A 27,387-nucleotide genomic window follows, 5' to 3' on the forward strand; every position below is an offset into this window, starting at 1 on the left:
CTCTAGTCTAGACCAAAGCCCTCATTTTCAGTGACTCTGTTGTCTCATATTGTAAGGTCTTGTGTGGAGAGAATTAAGAAATAGATAGCCTTTTTGCCTGCTTATTTAGGATGTTTCTGCAGTGCAGACTAATGCCATTTGGGTTTGGCAGGGCAGTTTGCCTATCAGTCTTCATGATATGTGATGTCCTTGGGAAAACTTTTTTCTTTTTTCTCTTTAGAAAGTGCGAAAGGTTTTCCGAGTTATACCACAGCTTGTGAACAGCTCCACGAGGCAGGCTATGATGCTTATATCACAGGACTGTGTTTCATCTCCATGGCAAACTACCTAGGTACTCACTATACATGTTTCTGTCAAACACGCAGTGGTCCAGCGTGGATCTTACCTGTCTACCCCTTCCCTGGGATCTACTCACCCAGTCAGAAGTGGGAGGGTTTTGAGGTTGGAGTCGGAGGAGGTTGGGGCGATGGGATGGAGAGTACACAGAGAGGAACCATCACTGCTCACCTGTGATATGGTTTGGTACTTGGCCCATATGAGTACCTTTTACGCTTGCTGAATGATACTGTTGATTTAAATCTATTTTTCAGGCTTTGTCTACTTGACCATATATAATATTCTGCTTCTTTCCTTCATTAGGTTCTTTTCTTAGTCCTCCAAAAATTCATGTGTCTGCCAGATCAAAACTCATTGAACCTTTTTTTAACAAGTAAGTAATCAGGGTCCCAACCCCGCAACATTCTCTCACTGTGGAAGAGCCCAGTATCTGGGTTGTCAGTTAGGGATGCTTGGGAGGTCTGAGCGTTTTTAGATAAAATATTTCTCATCTCTGGTGATTCAGGTGATATTTTTTGAAAAATAGAAATTGACCTTTTCAAAAATAATACATTAAATATATTGGTGTTAAAAAAAAAAAAGGAAAGAAAACATTACCCAAGATGGTGCATCTCTTCTAAGGCAAAGAGCTGGTGGTTTCAGAATTTAAATGACCTGCAGGGGTGACTGCGTGTATGTGTATGTATATGCAGTCACATCTGACTTACCCCTGCGAACTTTACATGGGAGGCTGTTATTTATGCTTGCATTATTATCTTATTAAATAATGTTCTTCCTAAGAAGATGTTGGTTACACAACTGGCTTTTAAAATAATCTTTGGAGAAGTTTTGATTGTCCTTGCTTCCCAAGCGCTTGTCTGAATAGATCCAGTGAGGTAAAAGCTTGCTCAGACACCTTCATTGCTGGAAGAAGTCAGTGTGATTTAGAGAAAAGTCTTAAGTTCAGAGCATTTTCAAAGAATCTCAGGATTATTGCTTCAAAGTGCGGTTTGTGCTTTCTTGACACAGCTGAGACTAAAGTTATGGATGTGATCCTCAAGCTGGCCACAACTTGGCTCTGGGCCAGAGCCCTGAACCTTCATCTTTACCCCCAGCTCTCTTCACAGGGTTGGTTCTGGGAGATTCTGGGCAAGCCAGACAGAACAGGGCAGCCACATCGATCACCACTGCTGAGAGAAAGAACTATTTCAGTGCTGAGTTGGTTACATCATTTCCTTACATTATATGCAGCACTTAACAATTCTATCAGTATTGTCAGAACCCTGTAAGATTACTGTCTCCTTCAGAGTCTGCATAAATTCCAGTATCGCAGTGCTTGTACTTAGGTGACATGCTGCAGAGACAGATGTTAATTCTAAACATCTGGATTCCTACAGGTTTGGAATTTGTGCAGACTGAGTTAGTGAATTTTATCAGACTGTGGCTTCTTATTTCTTCAAATCTTTGTACTTCTTTTATGGAAGTTCAAAGGTAAATGTGTTTGACTTTTCAAAACATCTTTCAAAGAGGACTGAGCAAGAATGTAGTGTAGAATGAAAATTAGAGTTGAATTTTTCTGCATGGAAAATTAATTCTGCTAGCAATTGAGTTCTCGCTGTGTAGCCAGTTCAAAATGGGATTTTCTTAGCTCTTAACTCTTACTTTGGTGGCAGTGTGTACCTTTGTAAATCTTTGGAAGGGCAGCTTATGTCGTCAACCATGGAACCTGCAACTGACACTCAAAATTGTTTGAATCATGGCCTTTCCTTGCATTTTTGTGTGTGTGATGTTAAGTTCGTCGTTCAACAGTATTTCCCAACTGCGAGATGTTTATTCATGTTTAAATATTTAAAACAACGATCCTGCTTCTCCACTAAAATCGGCTCCTACTAAATTCAGGTGATGGATTCAAAAACTGGGTTAGATATAGGCTGTCTCTAGTTTATCAGGCATCTCTGCGACCCAAATGAAGAGTAGTCAAAATAAGCTTTGATTTAAAAGCTTAAGTAAGACTGTATACATTTCTAGATCAATTTAGTATTGCTAATTATGTGCGAGATTATTAGAAGAACTGGACAGTAAACACACAACTTCACTTGGAATTGGGGCCTGGGTCCATTCCTGATTATTTTTTGCTGAAACCTAGATGCATACCAAAAATAGTTGAGGATTCAGGAATCCTTCTGTGATATTGCACTGAAAATTCTTGCCCAATTTGATTTTTTGCTGTATTTTTCCCCGTCCGTTAAAGGAAGAATATCTTCTTCATCTTTGGGGGGAAAAATTCCAGAAGGATTTGAAATGCAAAATAAGGACTATTTTTATTCTGCATTGGAATAGCTTGGTCTAGTACAGTCGTCCATTTTTAACCCATTTAGGAAGTGGGAAAAGCATTTGCCTCTTTTGACGTCTCTTTCTGTGTTGACACTGACCTCATACTTACATGCAGGTTTCATTTGTGACCTTAAACCTTTATTTTGTTATTTTTTTTCCAAGATTGCCCTTGTAGAAAAACATTCCACAGTTGTCATCAACATTATCTCAAGTGGTTGATCTTAGAAAAGTCTGTACATTTTTCTGAGGGTTGTTTGGTTTGGGCACCAGGCTTTTCTCAGTGTAAGCTTAACCAAATATGCACAGTCCTAATATAAATTTGAATGGGCATTAGACTACTTGCATATGCAAATATATGTTGTTCTGCTCTCATCAGATTTGTGTTTAAAAAGTTAACCTTGAGGGGAGATAAACTCTACCTATTTCTGCATTATTTTAAATTAGCATCTGGCTGTGTTAGGCATGCCTTTTGGAAAAGCTTTATTGAGTCAACTGTTGAGAAGATCCTGAGACAGCTGGTGTTTGAGCAGAACACACAGACTGAATGCAGTACTGGATGCTTTGTGAATTCTGTTTGTCCAGGAGAATGTCCCAGCGGGACTTTACATGGTGCCATTTGTCTCTTTCAAGGCCTGAGCACCTCCCATATTTCTCTTTTCCTTTTTGGCATCAGAATGAAAGCCCTAAGATTGCTGAGCGATGGAAATTGGGATGAGACCACTGCTGATGCCGGGCTATGTGGCTTGTGTTCTTCCTTTATGTCCTAGGCTCTCTGCTCAGGAAATGGTTTACCTTCTTTTATGACCTTGGTCAGTTTTCATCAATGCATGGAAAACCAGACTTAGAGAAGATCCTTTGGTCAAATGCTTTTAGGCTGGAAGGAGCTAAAAATACTCTCTGCTTTTATTTTTTATTACACTGCAGAAAGCATAAAATCAGACTTTTGCCTTTGGTTTTATTAACTGTCATCTGTTTCTGCAAGACACTTTGAAGTCTCCTATAGATAATGCTTTATGTTTTAATTTTTTTTTTTAATGGAGGTATTAGGGACTAAACCCAGGACTTCATGCATGCTAAGCATGTGCTCTACCAACAAGCCATTCCCCTTTCCCACCCATAACCTTTTATGAAGGGTTTTGGGGAGAGGTTATTTTCTGTTTACTTCAGTTCTTAGAAAGAGGAAGGAAATGAGTACATATCTTATTTTGGCTAATCTCTAAGTAGTGGAATTAAAAAGGAAAAATTGCCTACAGTTTGCTGTAGAGGGTGGCGGCCTCATTCTTGACACACGTGTTCTGAGTCTGAATGGGATTCCTGTAGAAATCTAGGTCTTCCTGGGATGACTTCGCCATGTTCTTTCTAAGCTGTAGATGAGGAGACAAGCTGTAAGAAGGAGTGATATGTTCTTGAACAAATTGTTTCCTCCTCCGTAAAATAGGGCGGAACTGTTCACCTCCCATAGAGGTGATAAAGACTGCATGAGATGAAAAGGACTTTGATAGTTCCTAGAACTTAGTTGGTGGCCAGCATGTATTGTTCTCCTTACTTGAAATAGAAGAGAATTTAACATGCTGGGAGGTTTAGAAACATAGATGTAGTAGCAGAACGTGTTTTATGTTTTCAGTTTTATGATAAAGGGGAAAGTTTATTACCATGTGGATATGAAATTAGAGCACTTTTCTTGTACTCTCCTTTTAGTGTTTGCTCATAAAATCAGATGATGATGAAGTATGTCGAATTGTTACATAATGGAAGGAAGATGGCTTTGATTTGGAGCATTTTTTAAAGTTTTGTTATTCAAATGAATCCAGCAGTTTATGGACGGTTGTAAAGGTGTATATAACCATGAGAAGTACAGATGGGGGAGGAATCATTGTGATGCCTGAAATAAAGCACTTCTATGCTTCCTCCCTCTTTCTCCACGGAAAGCAATCACGTGCTGGCAGCAAGTTGTTTTTTCTTAGAATATGCAGTGTGCTTCCTGCTTAACAGCAGAGATTTTAAACTGAAGGATTGTAGGAAAAGAAAATACTGAAGATCAGCGCCCAGCCTCCTTTCTTGCCTGCCTTTTCACTGAAGCTGGTCAGAGCCACACTTACTGGCCTCAGGTACTGCAGTGGCCCTTCACGCTGAGCCGTGTGGTGGCCGGGTGACCCACGTGCCCAGAAGAGCAGACCCTGCTTGTCTCTCAGCACAGTGGTGCCTGACCGCCCGGGGGGGCCCTCACTTAACGTTTTCCCGTGCTGCCTGTCCCCCCAACACAGAGGAGCCGAAGGTACTGCAGTAACAAGAGGACAAGGCTAATCTCTTCTGGTTCCCGGTGTTTGCTGTTGGTTTGTAGCATCCCAGGCAATGGATGGAATGTGTCTTTACTGAGATACTGTTCATCTTGGGTGTCAATTAAGTCCATTGTTTTAGGTGTTACAGTAATCCACCCCCTTCAAGTGACTTCCAACTTGCCAACATAAGCAGGAGTTTGTACTGTTGGTAAGTCCTTGGCACAAGTGTCACAGTTCTCCACATAATTGGCTCCTATTTGCATTTAACATTTTAACATCATCAGATTAATTTCTCTAATACACAGCAGTTGTGGTCTCTGGGATCAGGTGTCTGGATTTGAACCCCAGCCCCAGTCCTCATACCTGTGCCATCTTGGACAAGTTAACCCACTTCGTACCTCAGCTTCCTCATCTGTAGCCCAGAACATTGGTGCCCATTTCACAGGGTTGCCATGAGGGTGAAGTGGGAGAGTGGTTGTCATGTGTGCAGTGCCTGGCACATCATGGGCCTCAGTCTGTCCATGTGTCCCTGCTGTGGGAACATTTATGCTTTGAGGACATGCTTCTCTGACCAGATGCCGGGAGCAAACGGAGAGCTTTTTGTTTTTATAGAAAATACCATATAATTGTACCTTTTGTACTGTACACCCCCTATAAGTAGGGCTTTGTATTCAGTTATAAGCCTTGATTAGAAAAGAGAGGGCAGGGAGCAAAAAGCATGCTTGTAACTAAGTGACGTTCAGGCAGAAGATATGCATGTGCTCTCTTTTCTTGCTTGTTGTTTTCCCCCTGGAGGCGAGGGGTTATTTCTCAGTCTTTGGGCTCTGTAGCATTTTCAACTGTAAATTTTTACTGGGAGAGGAAAGTAAAGAAATAGCATTTACTGCGTGACCCATTGGAAGCGGTTTCTTTTTATTTTTTTTAACAGCTGTATTGGGATATAAATTCATATACCTTACCATTCACCCATTTAGAGTGTACAATTCAGGTTTTGGGTATATGACATTATGAAGTTTTAAAAATTATGGTACAATATATGTAGCATACAATTTGTTGTTTTAACCATTTTTAGGTGTACAATTCAGTGGCATTAATTACATGCACAGTGTTGTGCGGCCGTCACCACTGTCTATTCCAGAGCTCTTTCCTCACCCCAGACAAACTTCTTGATCGTCAGGTGATAACTCCATACTCCCCGCTCACCTAAGCCCCAGGGAACCTCTCATCATGTTTTCTGTCTCTCTAAGTTTGTCCTTTTGTGAGCTGTTTTTTTTTTTTTTTTTTTTGAGCGGCTCATTGTTTCAATGAGATTTAAAAAATTTTTTTTTATTTTGGGGAGGAGGTAATTAGGTTTAACTTATTTACTTATGTATTATTTTTATGGAGGTAGTGGGGATTGAACCCAGGACCTTGTGCATGCTAAGCAGGTGCTCTACCACTGAGCTATACCCTCTCCCCGCAGTGAGATTTTAATCTTATTAAAACAGTCACTGTCGTGCAAACACCTGGAGCATTTTTCTTTTCTATTCTTGTTGCTGTCTTATGTTGAGATCACTTCTTGGGCGTGGGAACCTGGAACTGCAGAGATGGGAATTTGTGCATGTCCTCGACTGAGGCTTGCTCCCGGGCTGGGCAGCAGGGGCAGGAGAGAGAGCAGAGGCCCGGGGTGGGCCAGCTGGGTTCTCATCACGCCACCGGGGTGGGACAGCCGTTTTCCGAAGCTAGGTCTGCCCATCCGTGAACTGGAGGTGGTAAACGTCCACCCTGGAGGGTGGCCCTGAGACAACAGAGTCGCACTGGTGGCGTGTAGCGGGTGTGCAGAGTGCAGCTGTGAATGTTTCACCGCAGTGAACTTCCAAGCAAAGAATGTGAACTCCTGTCCCGGTACTGGGGACAGCGGTAGATAAACACAGCAGGCAGTGTGTACTTAGCTTAGGAGCCTTGGGTGACAGTCCCTCTGTGTTGACAGGAGGAAAGAGGCAGAAGTGTGTGGAGCCAGTAAAACCTTTTTTACAGAGAACAGCAACCTAGAAGCCCTCTTAAGAAAACACTTCATAACTGTTACTGTATCTTAATTAAAAAGATCGTGCTGTGAGGACGGAGTGTGAATAAGAAGAAAATGTGTGCTCTGTGCGTTGGTTGCATGTGTGTGTTCGTGGAGCTTCGGATGCTAGGGAGGCTGTGTGATTGTGAGCAGCAGAGGGAAGCGGACAGCCTCCTCCATTCATTTGCCACCAGGAGCATCTGTGCCGTGCAGATCCTTTTCCCCGGGAGCCCCTGGTGATGCCAGGACGAGGAGGCTGGGGAGGCAGTTAATAGCCATGGTGATTACAGGACTCCTCCTTTCCTGGAACTTGGCAGTAGCTGTCTTTTAATTTTATATTAATGGTGCTTGAATAAAGGAGTAATGTCCTCCATCCCCGACATTTTACTGAAAATGGGTCTCGAACCAGGGATGGGGAGCACAGCCATCACTCATCCTAAACTAGTTAGAAGTGGACTGCAGACTGTTGTGGACATTGCTTTTTAATTTTAAAAAGTCCAGGGAGTAGGCCTTTTAGTTGAGGTGGAGTTTATTTCCAGTCTCTTTCAGAGGGTGGAAGTTTTGGAGTCAGGTGCCATGAAGGGTGAAATTCACACTGTTCTAAGTGTTTAGAGCAGCCTTCCAGACTCCCGAAGACTGAAAACTAATTACTCCCTAGTTTACAGAGTGTACTTTTCCCTGGTGTGCAAGGCGTATTTTATCTTCACATCCCTTAACCCTTCATTTTGTGAGTCATGCTCATTTCACTTTGGGTTCCCCCAATTACTAGGATAGAGGGGCTCTCCAAGAGTTGGCTTGGTTTGATTACCCTGGAAGTCAGTACACTGGTTTATAAAGGTGAGTGGAGGGCCTGTTAAAATATCCTGAAGCCTTTAGTGTGATCTTTCTTAAGACTGGGGACTAGCGCCTGTTTCCAAACTAGTTGTTGGCTTCTCCAAGGAAGGGGGCGCTTGCCTCAAGCTGATACTGCCTTATTTAATTTCTGTCTTGCAGTCTTGTTTGCCAAAAGGTTTACCAGGCAGATTGCTTCTATGGCTTTATCAAAAGGCTACTTTTAAAAGAAACCTTAAAAGGCACCCACTCGTCACACCTCTACTTGGCATTGAAAACTGTGCGGGCCCCTAGGGGCTGTCCACATGCGGGTCTGTTCCAGCCTTATATTTACACTGGTCGCTTTAAAGTATATTTCCCTCTGGCTTAATAACTTGTTTAGCATTCTGATAAACAAGTAAATTGTTGAGCTAAAAAATTTAATTAACCCCTGGATATGTATTTAAACAGCTTCCCTCCTCCATAGTAGGGTATTATATTAGTTTCCTATGATTGCTTTAACAAATCACTGCAGGTTTAGTAGGTAGGTTAAAACAACAGAAATTTATTCTTTCACAGTTCTGGAGGCCAGAAGTTTGAAATCAAGGTGTAGGTAGGGCTGTGCTCCTTCCAGAGGCTCTGGGGAAGAATCTGCCCCTTGCCTCTCCAGCTTCTGGTGACTGCTAGCATTCCTGGACTTGTGGCTGCATCACTCCAGTCTCGCCTCCACTGTCACACTGTCACCTCCTCTTCTGCATGTGTCCTGTCCCCCTCACCCTCTCTTTTGTAAGGACAGTTATGATGGTGTTGAGGGCCCACTTGGATAGTTCAGGCTAATGTCCTCATCTTAAGATCTTAACCTAATTACTTGTTACATCTTCTAAGATCCTTTTCCCAAATGAGGCAGTGTTTGCAGGGTCTGGGAATTAGAATGTGGACATATCTTTTCAGAGCCCACTTATAGGCACGTTAGTAGTAAAGTCAGCGTTCTTGCCTTGCTTTGGCCCTGGCTATGAATAAGAAGGTAAGAGTTATTTTCAAGACTATTTACCAGTTACTTTGGTGTGATTCAAAGTTTAGCAGTATATGCTTAAGAAATTGAGACTAGCTCCCAAATATCTTCTCTACTGAGCATCTTCCACAGTTCCGAGTATTTCCCCTGCATGGACCGTAGTTTCTGACAGCAACCGTCAGGGGCAGTTAATGATGTCCCCGTTTGAGAGCTGAGGCCATCTCTGGGGGCCCCAGAAATGGCAGAGTCAGGGGTAACCTAGGTCTGTCCTCAGCTGAGAATGGATTCTTCCTCCACAGCAACAGTCTCTAAACAAGACAGTTCCACAGTTAGGGGCACGTTTCTTAAGAGACAACACTAATATCTTTGAAAGATTTCTTTCTCTCTCAGTGTTTGGCTTGAGCAGTGATTCTAGAAGATGTTGACTTTGACCATCGGATTGTGTGGGACTAGTTTCCTCTGACATTTTACAATCTGCTGTTTTATAGGTCCTGCAGACGTTGCCTTTGTACAATGTTTAGCTTAACACTTTTATTTGATATAATTTGATACGGTTCATTTGATGGAGACTGTTGAAATGAGCTGCTGGTTTTCTTTCTTTTTTCCTTTCTCTCCCCCCTCCTTGTGTCTTGTGTTACATCTCTGTTTAAGAAAGGACATGAGTTGGCTTCAGGACAAATGTCGGGTAACGCTCTATTTGTCAAGACATCAAGTGACTAGATTGGAAATTGAATCCCCCCCCCCGCCCGCCCCCCAAGTGAAATGGAAATAGCTGGTGCCACAGTAACTCCTTTCTAGCCAGCAGTCGCCCTCTGATTTCACACAAGAGCTTTAGTGAGCAAAATAAATGAGCTTATTTTGTGAGAGATGTCGGCATGCTTCCTACCCTGGATGATAAAATTAGTTTTTTATAGCGCATAAATATGTATAATGATGAGCCCTTGCATACAGGGTTCTTATGAAGTGCGTTTACTGCTGTGCCCTGAAGGAAATACCAAGACCGTTTGCAAGTGCAGTGGAGCTGGCGGTCGTTAGAGGTTTCAGTTTTCCTTTGGAAGAAGGCTTGGGACTGGGGGTGAGGTACAAATTAATTCACTGCTCAGATTGTGCCGAGATTAGATTTTACTCGACATTTCTGTGTCCTGGGCTTTCAGTGGGATGAGAGGAGTGCCGTTTTACTGCGAAATCTCTTTTCTGAGGTGAAGCTTTTTAGGAAGAGAAGTGTCATCTTAAAGAAAGCAGATGAACAAATGCAAATTTTTACCCATCGACTGAAATACTGAATCTCTGGGAGGAAGGAAGAAAAGTTTGGGGGCTTGACAATTTTCCTTTTGTCTTGGGCCAGAGACCAGAATAAACACTGTTCCCCTTTATAAAGACATGCCAGAGCATCAGCAGTCCTAGATCCTTCAGGCCCGTGTGTGTGTATAAGTCTGACCTTACATAGAATGAGCTCTTGAATTCAGACACCGCAGCATATCTGCCAAGCCTGAGCAGTGCTGTTCACTGGTTTTCCTGCTGGTGACCATGGCATTGTGGGGGGGAGTGGGGGCAGCTGTGACTGGAAGGCCCTATGCCCAGGGCGCCCAGGTCATAGCTCTTCCTGCAGTGTAATCATGGGAATGTTGTGCTTTTGACCTCTGGCAACATGGCTCTCTTCTCTCCCTGTTCTTCCTGGTTGCCTTCCTCAGTCTACCCAAAGCTCTTCTCAGATGGCGGCATCATTTTTTGTATCCGGACTCTGCCCCATCACACACACACAAACACACATACACATACACACACACACCACACTCAGAGCTATAATTTAATCAGACCTTAGAGCATTACCAAAAAACCCCCTCATGTCTGGAATCTTTACTTATATCTCAGGTTCTTGCTTCACTGATACACACCAGAGATGATTCAGGACTAAAGTCCTAATTGGTCCCCTAGAGGCTCCTGCGAGGACTCCAGGCTCACTGTTACACATGGAGACTTTGGAAATAGCTCAGGTTAAAAGCCCAGTGTGAGGGGAGCAGAGAGAAGGTGGGGGCCTTGAGTGTAGGGCCTGTAGTGGGAAGGTCTGAGTCTGAGTCTGTCTCTCCTCCCGTGGCGGCCACTGGACGTGGAAGAACCTGCTTCCTCATCCCTTATGTGATAGGGCTGGTGGTTCCCTGCCTGTCCTCCAGACACCAGAGGAGTAAATGAGGCTGAACGAGCAGTAGTAAAGACTGTCATTTTAGTCAGGAACTTTTTCCTTTTAAAAAAATAGTGTATTTTTTCCTGATTGAGTCACAAACTTACCCGCTTGTAATTCCACCAGCCAAAAAGAGAAAAAGCTATCATTTTAATGAATTTCCTAACAGTGTGTTTTCTCTGTCTATCTCATTTATTAATAGAGGTCACTGGACCTCATTTACTACTTGAGATTGTACTGGATATGTAATTTTATAACAAAAAATTCCAATAAGGGATTTTCAAAAGACATTAAAACTAGTGATCAGCATCATGGAGCTGGCCTTCAGTGGTTTGTCAGGTGGACATATCCTGGTCCAGTTAGAACCCAATCTATGTGTTGGGCTTTTGTCAGGTAGATGCACTGCGACTGCACTGCACTGGGTATTACTAGTTTTTTGGCCAATTTCTTCTTCCTTTTTAAAAAGTTATTTATTTAATGGAGGTGCTGGGGATTGAACCCAAGACCTTTTGCGTGCTAAGCATATACTTCACCACTGAGCTATATTTACCCACTCCCCTGCCAATTGCTTCTCCCCCCAACGCACCTCACTGATTCACTTACTTTCTCTACCATCCATTAGCAGCAGTGGAAAGCATTAAATATTTCCTTTCATTTCTGAATAGAATTATTGGCTTTATTCGTAGACTCGGTAATGCAGAATTTTAAAGAACTATAAAGATTTTTTGAGTTCCCAGAGGTTTCAGCCTCTGTGCGAAGTCTTCCTGAATCACCTGCAAGACTTCTCATGTGCGTTGTTGAATCTCATCTTTGCCCTTTTGGTTTTCTTGCGCACGGCCGCATAAAATGGGTTAATGCTGGCATTGTTTTGCAATCGTTTTTTATTCACTGGACAACTAGGGAATGGTTCAGATGAGCCATAGTCCAAGGCAAGCTGTTGTGTCATCAAAGAATAACCTTCGATCTTAGTGTACTTCTTCTGAGCTGCTTAGTGTGTTTTGTGGTTGCCAAAATCTGGGTCTGAAACTTGTTGTGAAGGTCGGAGAATTCTGATAAGGTTGGAGACATCTGATTCTTTGCATTGTGTGTTCCTCCTTCCAGTGTTGGCCAGCCTAGATGCTGCATTAGTGGCTAAAGTTTGTGATGCTAGATTGTTGACTTGTGGCCAAGTCACAGAAACAGGCTGGACTTTTGCCAGTGAGTTGCCAAGAGAGTAGGTTAAGTAATCTTTTTTTACTTTCTTAACAATGAGAACAATGGCTGTCAGCAGTAGTTTTCCCCAGTTTATCTCTTGAGAGAACCTAGTTGCTTGCCACGGTTGACCTCCTGGTTTTAGGGAGTGGTAGAAGCCTTATGTTACTGCTTCCTGGATTTCAAGGCAGTCCTTGGTGTTTGTTGTAATAGTTTTGTGTTTTTCTAAGCCAAAATGATTTACTTTTTAAACAAATTATTAGACTTAATACTTTTTTAGAGAAATTGATACAAGGCATTATTATCCAGCTGAGTCATAGCAATTAGCAGAACCTTGAACACACTCTTGGAGCCTGGGAATTTGCCTTTCTAACAAGTTCCCAGGTGATGCCAGTGTTGCTGGTGCTTTTGACTAAGTGCTCAAAGTTCTAGGCTCCGGAGTTTTATGTCTGAAATGAAATTCTTCTGTGACTCCAAGCCTTCTTACACAGTCTGGGTCACAGTGTCATACCACCCTGGTCGGAAAAGAATGTGAGCCGATGGCTTTTCGTGAGTGCCGCACAGCACGTGGGCAGCAGAGGTGGGTGGCTTATTTGGATATAAAGGCATTGTCTGCAGCCTGTTCTGTGTAGCCTGTTGAGAGGCTGAGCTGAAATGACCCCGGCTGCTGAGCAGAAGACCCTGGACTAGGCTGTGCTTTACCCGTAAACCTTTCCAGACATGTTTGAAAGCCGAGATCAGCGGCATCACCAGTATAATTGTAGAATATTAAAAAACTGACAAATGCCAAAAAGGGTAAAATTTGTCTTATGGCATCTGGAGTGTGAACTTGAGCCATGCAGTTAATTATGGTAGGATCTTGGTATAAAACTGGACTTTGTATCAAGTGGGAATTTTAAGTTTAGTCTTTGCCGGAGTTAGAGTCCATCCTTCAGAGAATAAATGCTGAAACAATATTTCATCAGAAAGCTTGCAGGAATGTGGCAAGAGCCTCACACTGTCTAGAGGGTCTTTACCGAATTACAGCCGTCTTGACTCTTCACTGAAACAGAAATAACGTTTCATGCAAGCATGGGTCTGAGTGTCTTGTTGATCTCTGCAGATGAAAGGCCGTCTGGAAGAGATTGTTCTTCAATACAATTCACAGTGAAGGAACATCCTTTCATGTGTTTGTCAGCATTCCTGCTTGCCTAGTACATTTTCCTCATATGTTAAAATGAAAAGTCCAGTCAGATGATCTATATGTGAGGAATTTTATCAGATCATCCCAGGAAGTCAGCGTAGGCCTTCTGACAGCCAGGCTGGATGAGGCATGCATACAGTGAAGTGTTTTAATTTTCCCTCAGAAGGCAGGGATGCTACCAGAGCAGGGGCTTGTGAACCGCCTGGCCTAAGGAGGGAGGGAGGCCCTTGGCGAGTTTACTTTGGTTCCGTTCCACAGAGGCCCAGCTCCAGTTTTAGAATCGGTTTCCCAGTTGCATGGGGCGCAGTCTGCCAAGTCACACACAGACTTGGGTCTCGTGTTCTTCCAGGGTTTGGGGCTACTCACTTCTCTCTAAAGCCCAGCCATGAAGGTGGAGGCTAGGGGATGAGTGAGAAGTGCTATTAATATAATTCATTTGAAACGGGTTTCTGTTTAGTTAAAGTATTTAAGCAAACAAAATAGTGTAGGATTAACTAACTTAAAATCTTTTGAGTGTTTTTGCTGAGAATAAATTTTTACTTATTTTAAGCAGAGATGTTACTTAAAATCCAGGTGAAGTGTTAGAGAACAAATAGCCAGTATAATGTTTGAGAAAAGATAGCTATGAAAAAAAATTTTTTAAATATTTGCATGGTGAGATAGTTGGGAAAGTCTACTTTTTAAGTGTCATCCTTGTTTGTATTTATAGAACAATAAGTTTTCTAAACTCATTGTTGAGGCCACATGATTTTTGGAGAAAAACAATATTGTAAAAAGCAATAAAGCAACTACAGACCCAGACTCGTGATTTTACTTTGTATTCCTCTCCTCCACGGCAGGTGAGATGGCGCACAGGATACACAAGATTGATTCAACTGGAATTTTCAGTTGGACTTTCTCTGAGAAAGTCTCCAGTTATTTCCCCTGGGCCTCTCAGTTCTGGTAGCCCTTACTTCTTAAGTTTAAAAAATAGTAGTAAAAGGAATTTTGAAAAACAAAGCTTAATTTTCCCAAAACCATTGGCTTTTTTGGAGGGGTAGGGGGGCATTTTTTATTTTTGTTTTATTGATATCAATGTTTTACAAAGCTGTAAAAGTAGTATAAAATTTTGTGCTTTTTTTTAACTTGAAATTGTATCACAATTTATTGATGTTTTGAAGTTTTCAAAAATTGTCTTAATGTCAATTTTGATTGTTTAATATTCTGTTGAAATGATGAACTGTAATTTACTGACCCCCATGTACTATTGAATCTGGAGGTTGATTTCGATCATTGGTATATTTGACAGTATAGCAATGAATATCTTGTCCATTCAGCTTTTCTTCTTTTTTGGGGGGATGGGGTGGGGGAAGATAACTAGGTTTATTTTTATTTAGTTATCATTATTACTTTTTTAGTGGAGGTACTGGGGATTGAACCCAGGACTTCATGCATGCTAAGCATGAGCTCTACCACTTGAGCTATACCCTCCCCCCAGCTTTTATTCTTCTGTTGAAATTTGGGTACAGATTTTAAATTATTTTTATGGTGCTTGATATGTTCCTTTAACTGTTGATGGAAGTTTTTTTTTTTTTGATTGAGTTTTTAGAAGTTGGGGACCATCTCTAAATTCACTAAATGGAAAATGGAAAATTGAAAATTATGTGAAGTATAAAACTATTGATCCTTCTAACCCAGGACTAACTTCTCAGGTTCTGGTTGTCAATAGTAGTAACAGCTGCTTTCATCGGGAACCTATTATGTCCTGGGAGCTTTTATATGTCTTATTCTCTTCTGGCCTTGCAGGCAGTATTGATTACATTGGTAAACCAGTTACCAGAACCAGAATAGTACAGTTGAGCCTAAATTAGTGAACTAAAAATAAATTTGGTTTCTTAGCCATAGGATTTGGTTCATTAAATTGTAGACTAGGCAACAAGTTCTCAAACCACAGAGTACCATGACTTCGTTTTTTTCTGGCGTTAACAGAACAGTGTTATTCATGCTGCTGGTTCCATTTGTAAACTAGATCATGCCCTGCCTGGCTTTTGAATGCCTGGTAGTAATGTGCCTTAATTGCAGGTCAGTGAAGCCAAACTAATTGCTTGTTGGGCACTTGGATTGCCTTTTTAATTTGCTGTATAATGCAGTCCCTACCAGAAACACACAATATGTCGTTATCTAAATAAAACTCATTAAAATCATCTTACAGACAACAGAATGCCTGATATTTTGTCCCTAATCTTGCAAATAAAAGCAAATTGAATGGCATTACAGAGAGATGTAATTTAAAAGTACTCTTTTAAAAGTGCCTTTGTATCCATTTTTGGAAGATATACATAGAATAACTGCTATTGTTTCTATCAATGTGATAGGTTTTTGTTTTTCACCAAGGATTATTTCACCTTGTGCTTTTAATGTGTTTTAAATGATAGTAATGACACAAGCTTTTGAGATGATCACTTATTTAAGATTGTGCAATTCACCCAGTAAGATTAGTATTCATCCAATGACTGCATTTTGGTTAAAAACAAAAAAACCAAAAAAACCATCTGTGCTGTCATTCTCGCAAAACACCAGTCCATAGGGGTTACCTTTACAGTTTGTGGGCACAGTTGTTCATAGGTCGTTAAGATGGTTAGCACTCTCTAACACTTGTTTTCTCTCAGTTTCTCTGGACTAACAAGGCAGCTCTGCAGAGGACTTTCTGTCAACTCTTTGATTATTAATTTCGTTCACTTAGCTAATATTTATTGAGTAGCTACTGTGTGCCAGGCACTGTTGTAGATGTTGAGGATACCAGTTTTTTTTTTTCTGTTTATAATAAATTTTTAGCCCTAGAGAAAAATTTATAGTCTTAAGTCCTTTTAAAATGATCTTAGAAGTAGGATAATGTAATTAAGAAGCTTCTCCACAAAGATCTAATAGATGCCTATATCAGTTTTTTAGTAGAAATTAGTCCATTATCCGGTTTTCTTTTCTTTTGTAGGTTATTCCTTATGAGAGTCATGGATATCCCCTATCTAAACTTGGAAGGACCAGACTGTAAGTGAATTTTTATTTTCTTATTGCATCTGCACATTTAAGTGTGTGGTCTGGAAGGGATAACAGGAAAAGTATTACTGAAGAATGAGCTTTATTCACTTAAAAATAGGCAGTGATTTTGTGGTTGATATGAATAGTATGCTTAAGTTAATGTTACCCTTGGGCCTTGATTAACTCATCTCTTTACTTAAATTTTCCAGTTTATACATGAATTGAATTTTTTTTTAAAAAATCTTCTCTTCATTATTTTATTTTCACTCAGAACTCTAAATTCATAATTTCCTTTAAATATATATTTATGTAATAGATTTTGAGATGTACTGGCCATGTCAATAACAGTACATTTTCTGTTTTCCAGTTAATTTGAGTGTGTATATGTTTAAGTTTAGTCGGTTGATTTTTTTTTTTTTTTTTTTTCCGTTGAAAACCTCAGAAAGCCAGTCTGTTTGGGAGGTGGTTGCTTCTTCTTTTGACTATTCTTTTCCATTGCTGTTTTCCTAGCCTTGGTTTATTTGCCTTATGTTTTGGGTTTGTTTTTTTTGGTTGTGGGGAGGAGGTAATTAGGTTTTTATTTATTTATTTTTAATGGAGATACTGGGGATTGAACCCAGGACTCTGTGCATGCTGGGCACATGCTCTACCACTGAGGTATACCTCCCTCTGTTTGCCTTAATATATGCCATATAGAAACAGGTGAACTATACTTTATACTTGATAATAATAATCATTGCGTGATAGTTTGAAGACATGCTGTGTTGTACCCCATTATAGACTTATGTTTAAATCTGTCATTCTCACAACAATTCTGCAAGCTTAATATCATCATTCCCAACTTATGAGTGGCTGGGGTGGTTAGGTCTCTTGCTCAGAGTTGCACAATTAAGTGGTGAGTATGGGATTAGAAAATAAGATTGTGACTCAGGACTGCCTCTACTTACAGTCCATTTAATTTGGACACTGCGTATTTTTTTTAGCCAAATAAACATGTGGACAACTAGATTAAAAGGAGAAAGTTAAATGTTTAGTGAAACTTCTTGAACAGAGCAGCCTTTTTTAAATCTCCTTTAAGTAATTTTCACAGGGACTTGATGAACAGAGATGTTTTTGTGTAGAATTGCTAAATTTCAAATTGTTGTGGATTCTATTTAAGTATCAGAGCGTGAGGTCTAGGCTCAGGTGGCAGCGTCCTTCCAGTCCCAAGAATACTTTTAGAGGTCATTTGGTGATCATGAGGCTTTCATAATAATTCCCCAAGTTAACTTGGGCTTAGTTTCATCAGAGAACCACTGATCTGTTGTTCACTTTTCAGCTGCCAACCTTTCATCAAAAATTTGTCTTGTAGTGCAGCCTAAACGTGATCATGTCCTCCATGTGACGTTCCCCAAAGAATGGAAAACCAGCGACCTTTACCAGCTTTTCAGTGCCTTTGGTAAGTAAGTCACAAGTACAGGTGTACTTTAGGGTCCTGCTCTTCTTTTGGTCTAGGTGGTCAGAGGTATATAGATAGCTTTAGCTTGGGCATAAAAGAGATACAAGGTTTTAATCTCACTCATGGAGCTGCTGGGGTTTGGTCCACTGCTGTTTTCATGCTAATGTGATCTGAGGAACTTTCGATAGCACCCTACGATAGAGCACTATTATTAATCCATGGAAAGCAAAATGCAGTTACTATGACTGCCCCTTACTGCTAATTGTGGAAAATAAGTCTAGGAGGAAGATAAGTAATTTTTAAGATGAAATTCAGAGAGAATGTCTGTTTCATAAAGGGAGGCAATTGCTGCTTGACATTAAACAGTCCAAGCAGACAAATACAGATGTTTGAGAGGACCAAGATAGGTGTGTAAAGTAGGGCGGTTTTCTGTTACCTTTTTATCAGGTCAGGTGATTAGGTTAAACTGAACAATCTTCTGATTAGGGTTTATATAGACCATTCTGATTATAAGTCTTCAGCAATGTCTCTTTATTTTAACAAATGAAGTATTTAAGCTGTTTTCTTTGGAAATTAAAAAAAAATTTTTTTAATTGTAGTACAATCAGTTACAATGTGTCAATTTTGGGTGTACAGCGCAGTGTCCCAGTTATGCATATACATACATATATTTGTTTTCATATTCTTTTTCATTAAAGGTTATTACAAGATATTGAATATAGTTCCCTGTGCTATACAGAAGAAACTTGTTTGTTTTTTTTTAATCTACTTTTATATATAGTGGTCAACATTTGCAAATCTCAAACCCCCAAATTTATCCCTTCCCCACCCCCTTTCCCTGGTAACCATACAATTGTTTACTATGTAAGTCTGTTTCTGTTTTGTAGATGAGTTCATACTGTCTTTTTTCCCCTTTTTTTAAAATTCCACATGTGAGTGATAATATGGCATTTTTTTTCTCTTTCTGGCTTACTTCACTTAGAATGAAGATCTCTAGGTCCATCTATGTTGCTGCAAATGGCATTATTTTATTCTTTTTATGGCAGAGTAGTATTTCATTGTATAAATATACCACAACTTGTTTATCTGGTTATCTGTCAATGGACATTTAGGTTGCTTCCATGTCTTGGCTGTTGTATATAATAGTGCTGCTGTGAACATTGGGGTGCATGTATCTTTTTGAATTAGAGTTCCCTCTGGATATATACCCAAAAGTGGGTTTGCTGGATCATATGATAAGTCTATTTTTAGTTTTTTGAGGACACTCCATGTTGTTTTCCACAATGGCTGCACCAAACTACATTCCCACCAGCAGTGTAGGAGGGTTCCCTCTTCTCCACACCCTCTCCAGCATTTATCATTCATAGACTTGAATGGTGGCCATTCTGACTGGTGTGAGGTGATACCTCATTGTAGTTTTGATTTGCATTTCTTGGATAATTAGTGATATTGAGCATTTTTTCATGTGCCTACTGGCCACTTGTATGTCTTTGTTGGAGAATTGCTTGTTTAACACGTCCTCTGCCCATTTTTGGATTGGGTTGTTTGTTTTTTTGTTGTTGTTATTAAGTTTTCTGAGCTGTTTATATATTCTGGAAATTAAGCCTTTGTCAGTCACATCATTTGCAATGGGAATTCTTGCATAAAGTAGAGGCAACAAAAACCTAAATTTCCAATAAGAATGTTTAGTAAATGTTTATGTACCTCCCCAACAGACTAGTATATAGCCATTTAAAAAATAGTTGAAGAGTTTATTAAAACATGGTAACATGTTGTGGGGAGGGTATAGCTCAAGTGGTAGAGCACGTACCTAACATACACAAGGTACAAAAATAAATAAATTACCCCCCCAAATTAAAAAAAAAAAAAAGATGGTAACATGTTTATATTTTAGTACTTAGGGTAAAAAGCAGATATAAAGTAGGAATCCTGTATAATTCACATTGTTCTTTTAGAAATTTTGTGTAGGAATCAGACTGAAAGGAAGCATCATGTTGTTATCACTGAATGTTTTAGATAGGATTTTTTCTTCCTTTTTGTGGTTTTCTATATTTCCTAAAATAAGCATGTATTAGATTCTCTAAGTACAGAGTGTTACACACTTAATTTTCAGAAAAGTAGGTGAAAGCAGATGTATTTCTGGAATGTTATTCTAATCTTTGCACATAGTCTAAATGACTTCTGAAATTCTAGTCCTGCTTTTTAATTTAAATGCAGATACAGAAATGCAGTTGAATTTCACAGCTCATTTCTTTGGAAAGCTTTTGATGCTGTTGTTGTTTCTCATCTTGTATTGTTAAGTTCTTATCCCGATTTAGTCAAACTTTGTCTATTAAGCAGAATGCTCCGAGTAGGATTTTTTTTATTTTAATTAATAAAAGATTAGCTATGTGTTATTAGGCAGGTTAGCCTCTCTGCATCTGTGTTTCCTCATCAGAGATGATGATGATGATGACAACAACAATGATACCACCTTTTCACAGGCATGTCACAAGGAGTAAATGAGCTGATCCGTGGAAGGCATTTAGAATAGTATGTGAAGATGGCCAACAGGGATGTGAAAAGATCCTCAACATTGCTAAGTATTAGATAAATGGAAATCAAAACTAGTTAGGTACCACTACACTCTGGTCAAAGTGACCATCATTACAAAGTCAACAAATAACAAATGCTGTAGAGGGTGTGGAGAGAAGGGAACTCTCCTACACAGTTGATGGGAGATGCAGCCACTATGGAAGACAGTATTGGGGGGGGTGGTATAGCTCTAGTGGTAGAGCCCATGCCTGCCATGCACAGGGTCCTGGATTCAGTCCCCAGTACCTCCATAATAAGTAAATAAACTAACTAAATAAGTAAACCTAATTACCCCTCCTCTGCAAAGAAATCAATTTAAAGAAAAGTAAAAATTTTAAAAAGAAACAAACAGTATGGAGATTCCTTAAAAAACTAAAAGTAGAGTTGCCATATGATCCAGCAATACCATTCCTGGTCATATATCAGGGGAAAACTCTAATTTGAAAAGAAACATGTACCTCAGTGTTCATAGCAGCACTATTTACAATAGCCAAGACATGGAAGTAACCTAAATGTCTATCGACAGATGAATGGATAAAGAAGTTGGGATATATATACAGTGGAATACCAAAAAAGAACAAAATAATGCCATTTGCAGCAACATGGATGGACCTAGAGATTAATCATGCTAGGTGAAGTAAGTCAAAGACAAATATATAGTATCACTTACACATGAAATCTAAAATATGACACAAGTGAGCTTATTTATGAAACAAAAACAGATGCACAGACAGAAAATAAATTTATGGTTACCAAAGGGGAAAGGGGGTGGGGAACAGGTAAATTAGGAGTTTGGAATTAGCAGATGCGAACTACTATATATAAAATAAATAAACAGCAAGGATTTATTGTATAGCACAGGGAATTATATTCAATATCCTATTATAAACCATAACAGAAAAGAATGTGAAAAAGAAATATATGTGTATAACTGAGTCTCTTTGGTGTACATGAGAAACTAACACAATGTGGTAAATCAACTATACTTCAGCTAAAATGAAAAAAGAATAGTATTTGGCATATAGTAACTACTCAATAAATGTTAGATATTATTATTTATCTAAAAAACACACAGAGTGAAGAGGTAATGAAATACTAGTAAGTGATTTTTGTAATTGAGAAAGTCACAGCACCCCACTGTGCAGCAGGAAGTGAGGGTTTTTTCCTGTAACAGCAAAACAAAGCAGTTTTCAAGCATTCCTAGCGTTCAAAAATTATAGTAGGCACTAAAACATATTTTCATTGCTAAATTCTGGTGATGTTTACCCATTTTAAAAAATTCCAATCGTCTGTATTTTTTCGAGAAGAATGGGAGCAAGACTGGCTTGATCTCTGCTTTTCCCCCGGTTTTCTACAGCCTCACTGTCCCTCCCCTTCCTCTTGGTTCCTCCTCCTGCATTCCATTCTCTTTGCATTTCGCCTTCTTTGAGGATTTGTCTCTGTATGTGAAAATCATTTTGTTCCACTACACTGCTTTCTGCCCCTCTCTGTTTTTCTTTTCTCTATTAGTCTGTCTTGGTTTTCTCTCTCTGACGCCTTCTTTTCCTCGTCCACCGTGTTCTACCTGTTTTCTTTACCTGGCCTTGAGAGCAACCGTTGAATTTTTCTCACTTCTTGCTACGTGGATTTATTTTATGTCCCCCATTCATAGTTTAACTACGTGGTCTTTGATTTTTATTAGTGATCTTGATAGGAAAAAAGTCTCCAGGCCTGATATGAGATTAGGTTGAATGACAGACTGCTCCAGGATTTAATCCAGAAAGATCTTTCTTTTGTTTTTAAAACAAGTTTTTAAAGTTTCTTCTTTTTTCCTGGTTTGTCTCTTTTCTTGAAATTTTAACTGAAATAGTTGCTGTGGGAAATTTAAGTTTTATCTATGTGCAGTGCTGAGATTTTGATCGAATTTTAAACCACCTCATCTGTCTTTAAATTAATGGATATACTGAAATATATCAGATACACAAATGAAATCTGATAGCAATCTAAATGCTAAAATGTTTGCTTTGCTTTTAATTCGGTATTATAGGTAACATTCAGATATCCTGGATTGATGATACATCAGCATTTGTTTCCCTCAGCCAGCCTGAACAAGTACAGATTGGTAAGTGTTTTGGACATTTGTTTTGTGTATTAATTAAAAGTGGGAGCTTGCCTACTTCCCAGGCTAAATGCTGTGGGTTCAGTCAGCTGATTCACAGGCATTGCTGCCTGGTTTGTTTTGAGTTTGTCTGTAAAATAAAGGAAGTAATTGATAAGTGTCACGTGTAGATGAGAAAATAAGACAAATATATTGATTCTTTAGACAGACTACATCACGTATTTTTCACTTTTGTTCCTTTCCCACTGCATTTTCTAAAATGATGGGTGTATTTCCTTTGAGAGTTAGAAGTAGCAAATTGAGAGGAATGGGGGACACCATAAAGTGATTCCTGTAATCCTCTGTACTTTTCCTATTTATTTATAAATGTTTGTGATTTATTTATTCCATTAAATTTGTATCAGATACTTGTTTTACAAACTGAAAGATATTTTATTTGCTTTTAAAATAGGATTGTAAAAAGGTGGAACACCACCTCTCTTGTTGGACCCCCAAATAATTTTGATATTAACCACCACAAAATATTCTATTTTCTTAGGAAGAAAAGTTACTGAATAAAATATTGAAGAAAATATGTATTTTAAAGCTACTTATTCAAATAGATTTCAAGTTCCCTGGTGCTTTAATAATGTAAAAAATGTGAAATTTTTAAGTGATATGCTAGTTAATTTTTCTTTTTATTAAGCAAAGTGTCATAGACTAAAACTATGTAATTCTGATAATATATCAGATTTTATAATTACTATTTCAGTAAGTATAGTTATTACTATATCAGTAATTATAAATGAAAATAACAAAGAAAATTTCTACAGATACACAAATTCATATCAGTATCTTAGGTATTTTTTAAAAAATTATATGACCACTGCAGGAATATATGCTATGTTACAGAGATGCAAAGTTTAGTTCTGGAGTCCTTTTGCTGCACTGACTGTAATTGTGTGACCTTGGGCAAGTTATTTAACCTTGATAAGCTTCTGCTTAGCTCTGTAACCTGAGGATGATGTTACGGGTTTTTTAGGGGTTGTTGTGAGGATTACATGAAATAATTATGTACACAAAGCTTGGCATAGCTTTGAAATTTTATTATGGTTGTTTAATAGTAGATTTCAGTGTGAAATGCACTTCAGGAACTCATGACACCATGAACAGTGTTGGATACAGGGTGTGAATGATACTACTTAAATGTTTTAACGTTTGCTTATTTCTGTGGTCCATTCCCCCACAATGCTTAGAAAGATAGTTTAGATAGACTCTAGAGGGATTGAATTATTTGAGAGCCCAAAGATAACTTCAGTTTGAGGGCAGGGACCCTGAGGTTAAGACTTTAGTGTAGCTGAACAAACCCCAAACAACAACTCCCCACCTAAAGTCTCGTCACACCTCCTCTGCTCCCTCCGTGTCACACTTCAGCCCCCTCCCTGGTCACACTCGGGCCGCACTGAAGCTGTGCAGTGGGAGGGAAGGGGACCAGCAGGCATCGATGTCAGACTGACACGGGAACTAACCTTGCATCCACCACTTGTCAGCCGTGCACCTTTGGGCAAGTTACACAAACTCTAAGCCGCAGGTTCCTCCTTTGAGAGGTGGAGATGATAGTTACTTTGTGGAATGAGATCATGCATACTAACTTCCCAGCAAAGAACCTGGCCCTTCACCAGCAGTGCTTGACAATTGGTAGGTAATTATTAACATATCTGCTTGGCCTCCCGTGCTGTGGGCAGTAAAAATGAGTGTGTGTCCATTTGAAATCCATAAGACACTAGTGAGTAGTATTTACTTGAAAACACAGGCATAGTTTGTTATTTATGTGGATGGGGTGTCAAAGCTTCTTTCAATGTTCCTATTATACTGTATTTGATGTCCAACAATGACTATTCCTTTACTTATTATTGAAAGATTCTTTCAGTAGTCCAGTAGCGTTTAAGCTCAGTGTTTTATTCAATAATACCTGAAATCAGGGAGCTACGTTTCAGAATCATGTAGCCACAGAAGTACTCTGATTTGCTTGCTTGCCCATCTTCTCCGCCATTGAATCCTCCTGTCATCCCTGGCACGTATGGTGGCAGGAGTAAATGAGCGTGTGTTTGAACGGCTGATGTGGGAAACAGGCCAAGATCAAATTGTGACCTTTTTTACTTTTTCCTCCTAGATTAAGAAGTTAGGTGACTGTGGTCTTTTGACATACGCAGCTTTACTAGTAACGTCTAATTGTCCACAATAGTCTCTTTTCCTACATAAAAAGACTACTCAACATAAAGACCTGGCCATTTGCGTGTCCTATGCCAGTGACCATAATTTTCTTTGCCAGAAGCCATCTTTTACTCAACCATCCACTCCCTCCAGAGCCCGGCTCCGTCCTGCTTCCCTCCTCTTCTCAGCCTACACATCCGTGCCTCAGGATGTCTTCTCTGGCTCCCTTTGCAGGGGCTCGGACCCTGTTCTCACTGCCAGCCTGGCATCCTTTATTAACATACCTTGCTTGGTTGTCTTCCCAGGCAGACTGTTAACTTTTTGAGTGGAGGGACCATATCTCTTATCTGCCATTATGTTTTCAGTGCTTAGAGTAGTAGTGTCTGACATTAGCAAGTGTATGTTAGTTATTGAGCTAAATAAATGATATTCAGGGTGTTGTGGCTTAGAAATGCCTCTTTGCACGTGATGGGTGCACCACGCATGTCTCTGGTCTTTTGCTGTGATTTCTGAAATTATGCTGATGTTTCTTTGAAAGACAATGTACAGTTTGTTTCCTACAGTGGTAATTTTACTGATGAGAGCGATCCAGGGTATCTAATGTGCTGCAAATCCTATTAATGTTATCTTAAACAAATTATTTATTCATTTCAGCGGAAACAGAGGGCCTGGTAGATCAATAACGTAACATTGGGAAAATCATTAAATGCCTATTTATATAGCAGCTTGTAATGGCTTCTTTGGCTCCATTACAAACTATTTTTGATTTACATTGAAGGAGTTGCTTTTTTTTAACTGACACCTGTCTTTTTCTTTTGCTAGTACTAAGTCTAATCAAGATTTCCTTAAAGCCATTTTCAGCATGAATATGAAAGCTCTTTTTCAGGTACATTAGAATTATTAAAACTCTCCTCCTGAGTGCAATTTAGTTTGATTCCTGTTGCTTTTTGTTTGCTGCTGCTGTGAAGATGAGGGTCCTTGGTGGCTTTGGGGTCTTCAGATAGTGATACCCATACATGCCATGTGTTCATAGTCTCCCTCTCTGGCTCTTCAGGTGAGACAGCACGTGACCAGAATGGGACTTGATGCCATGGAGAGGATCACTTAGCCTCACCATTTGCGGGTTTTTTTCAAAGTACTCAAGTAAGGAGTCAGCTGTAATGGTCACATCTGAATAGCTCAGACATATTTAGGATATTTTTATGTATCTAATGTAGTTTTGTTAAATGGAGAAAAGAGCTCAACAATATTTCAAATGTGGTAGCACTTTCTAGTCATCCCCTCAATATTTAGACATTGTCTTCTTGCATATCCTCAGATATATTATAAGGCAATTATCTCTTCGCCTGTGGAGAAAGATACACTTCTCATTTATTTTGAAAGCTGGAGATTGGAATACACCGTGAATACTACAAGAAAATTTTTTTTGTTTTGTTTTATTAGTTGTTAAATAAGCCTTCATTAAATCATTTTTCTTTGTAGTTCTTAACCAGCCGGGCATTCCACCGCGATATTGATGTCATCTGTGATGTTGTGAGGGTAGTAGCCGTCAACGTTGCGGCCCACAGACTGGGCAGTGCCTGGGATCTCTTCAATGGTTCCAGAGAGTTCTCTAGCTAAGGATCGGGGCCACATCTGTCGGGCAGTGTTGACAATCTCATCAAAAGTGATGTTTCCACTGTGCTTAATGCTTTTTGCTTCTTTCTGTCTCTTGGTGGTTCCTTGAGGGCTTTGATGATCAGGGCAGAGGCAGAAGGTGCCACCTCAGTCTGGGCCTGTCTGTTCTGAATGGTCAGTTTCACTGTAATCCGCAGATCCTTCCAGTCACCAGTTGCTTTGGTGATGTCAGCACCAAGCTTTTTTGTAGACAGACCCAGGGGGCTGATCTCGGGGGCCAGGGCAGATGTGGCACTGACTTCCCTACCAGTGCACCTCAGATATATGAGTTTGATCTCGTTGGGGTCGAACTTACGCAGCATGGTGGAGGTGGCTGATGTCAGATGAACAGGATTCTGGACAACCAAAGAAAGTTGCACCTTGGCCTCCTCCAAGCCAAAAGGTAGGTGAAAGAGAACATTTTAAAAAGCAAAAATTGATGAAAGCACTTTTAGAAGAAGTAAAAACCTAACGATTAATTTGTAAAGCCAGCCCCATTTCAGGTAGTTACGTAAATTCCCGATAAGCTGCACCGGGCACTTGTTCAGGATGATTTGTTGGGATGCGGGAGATGCTTGGCTTTGCGGCTTCACTTCAGTCCCCAGTATGCGTGTGCTTATTATGTTCAATCATCCTTTTAAAAGCACAGCTTTTGATTGTGCTAAACAGATAAATATTAGTGTGGTGATACGACTTTTGAGGTGATTATTCAGCATTGTATTTGCTAAAAGGCTGCTTATAACTTTCAACTTTACCTGTGCTTTTTGTTAGCCTTTTAATGTTTACAGAATCTGTAGTAATAGTTGCTTTAGTTGCTTTTCATTCTTGGTATTGATTTGTGTTCTCTTTTTTCCTTCATCACTCTAGCTGAGGGTTACTCATTTTGTTGATCTTTTCAAATAACCAGCTTTTGGCTCATTTTATTTTTTTCTGTATTGTTTGTGGGTGTCTTTTTTGCTGGTTTCTGCTTTTCTGTTTTCTTTTCCCTTTTATTTGCTTTGGGTTTATTTTGCTCTTCTTTTTCCAGCTTCTTGAGGTAGAATGTTATGTAATTTTTTAAAATTCT

At 39.7% G+C, this 27,387-nt stretch overlaps 2 protein-coding genes across 8 annotated transcripts in view; one reads left to right on the forward strand and one right to left on the reverse strand.

Moving 5' to 3' along the window:
• Nucleotides 1-27,387, forward strand: part of PARN (poly(A)-specific ribonuclease) — a 148,640-nt gene that overhangs the window by 36,295 nt on the left and 84,958 nt on the right. For all 7 annotated transcript variants that reach the window (XM_014554529.2, XM_032460999.1, XM_032460996.1 and 4 more), the window contains 5 exons: nt 221-331; nt 640-709; nt 16,316-16,371; nt 17,714-17,800; nt 22,401-22,475. In XM_014554529.2, coding sequence (XP_014410015.1) covers nt 221-331; nt 640-709; nt 16,316-16,371; nt 17,714-17,800; nt 22,401-22,475 — 399 coding nt within the window. The remainder of the gene's footprint in view (nt 1-220; nt 332-639; nt 710-16,315; nt 16,372-17,713; nt 17,801-22,400; nt 22,476-27,387) is intronic.
• Nucleotides 26,151-27,246, reverse strand: LOC102512982 (60S ribosomal protein L12-like). The gene is given in 2 exon segments (XM_032461026.1): nt 26,151-26,356; nt 26,359-27,246. Coding segments are annotated over 2 exon segments (492 nt in total). The 5' UTR covers nt 26,645-27,246.

The sequence above is a fragment of the Camelus ferus genome, chromosome 18 (genome assembly GCF_009834535.1).
Source record: "Camelus ferus isolate YT-003-E chromosome 18, BCGSAC_Cfer_1.0, whole genome shotgun sequence".
NCBI classification, from domain to species: Eukaryota; Metazoa; Chordata; class Mammalia; order Artiodactyla; family Camelidae; genus Camelus; species Camelus ferus.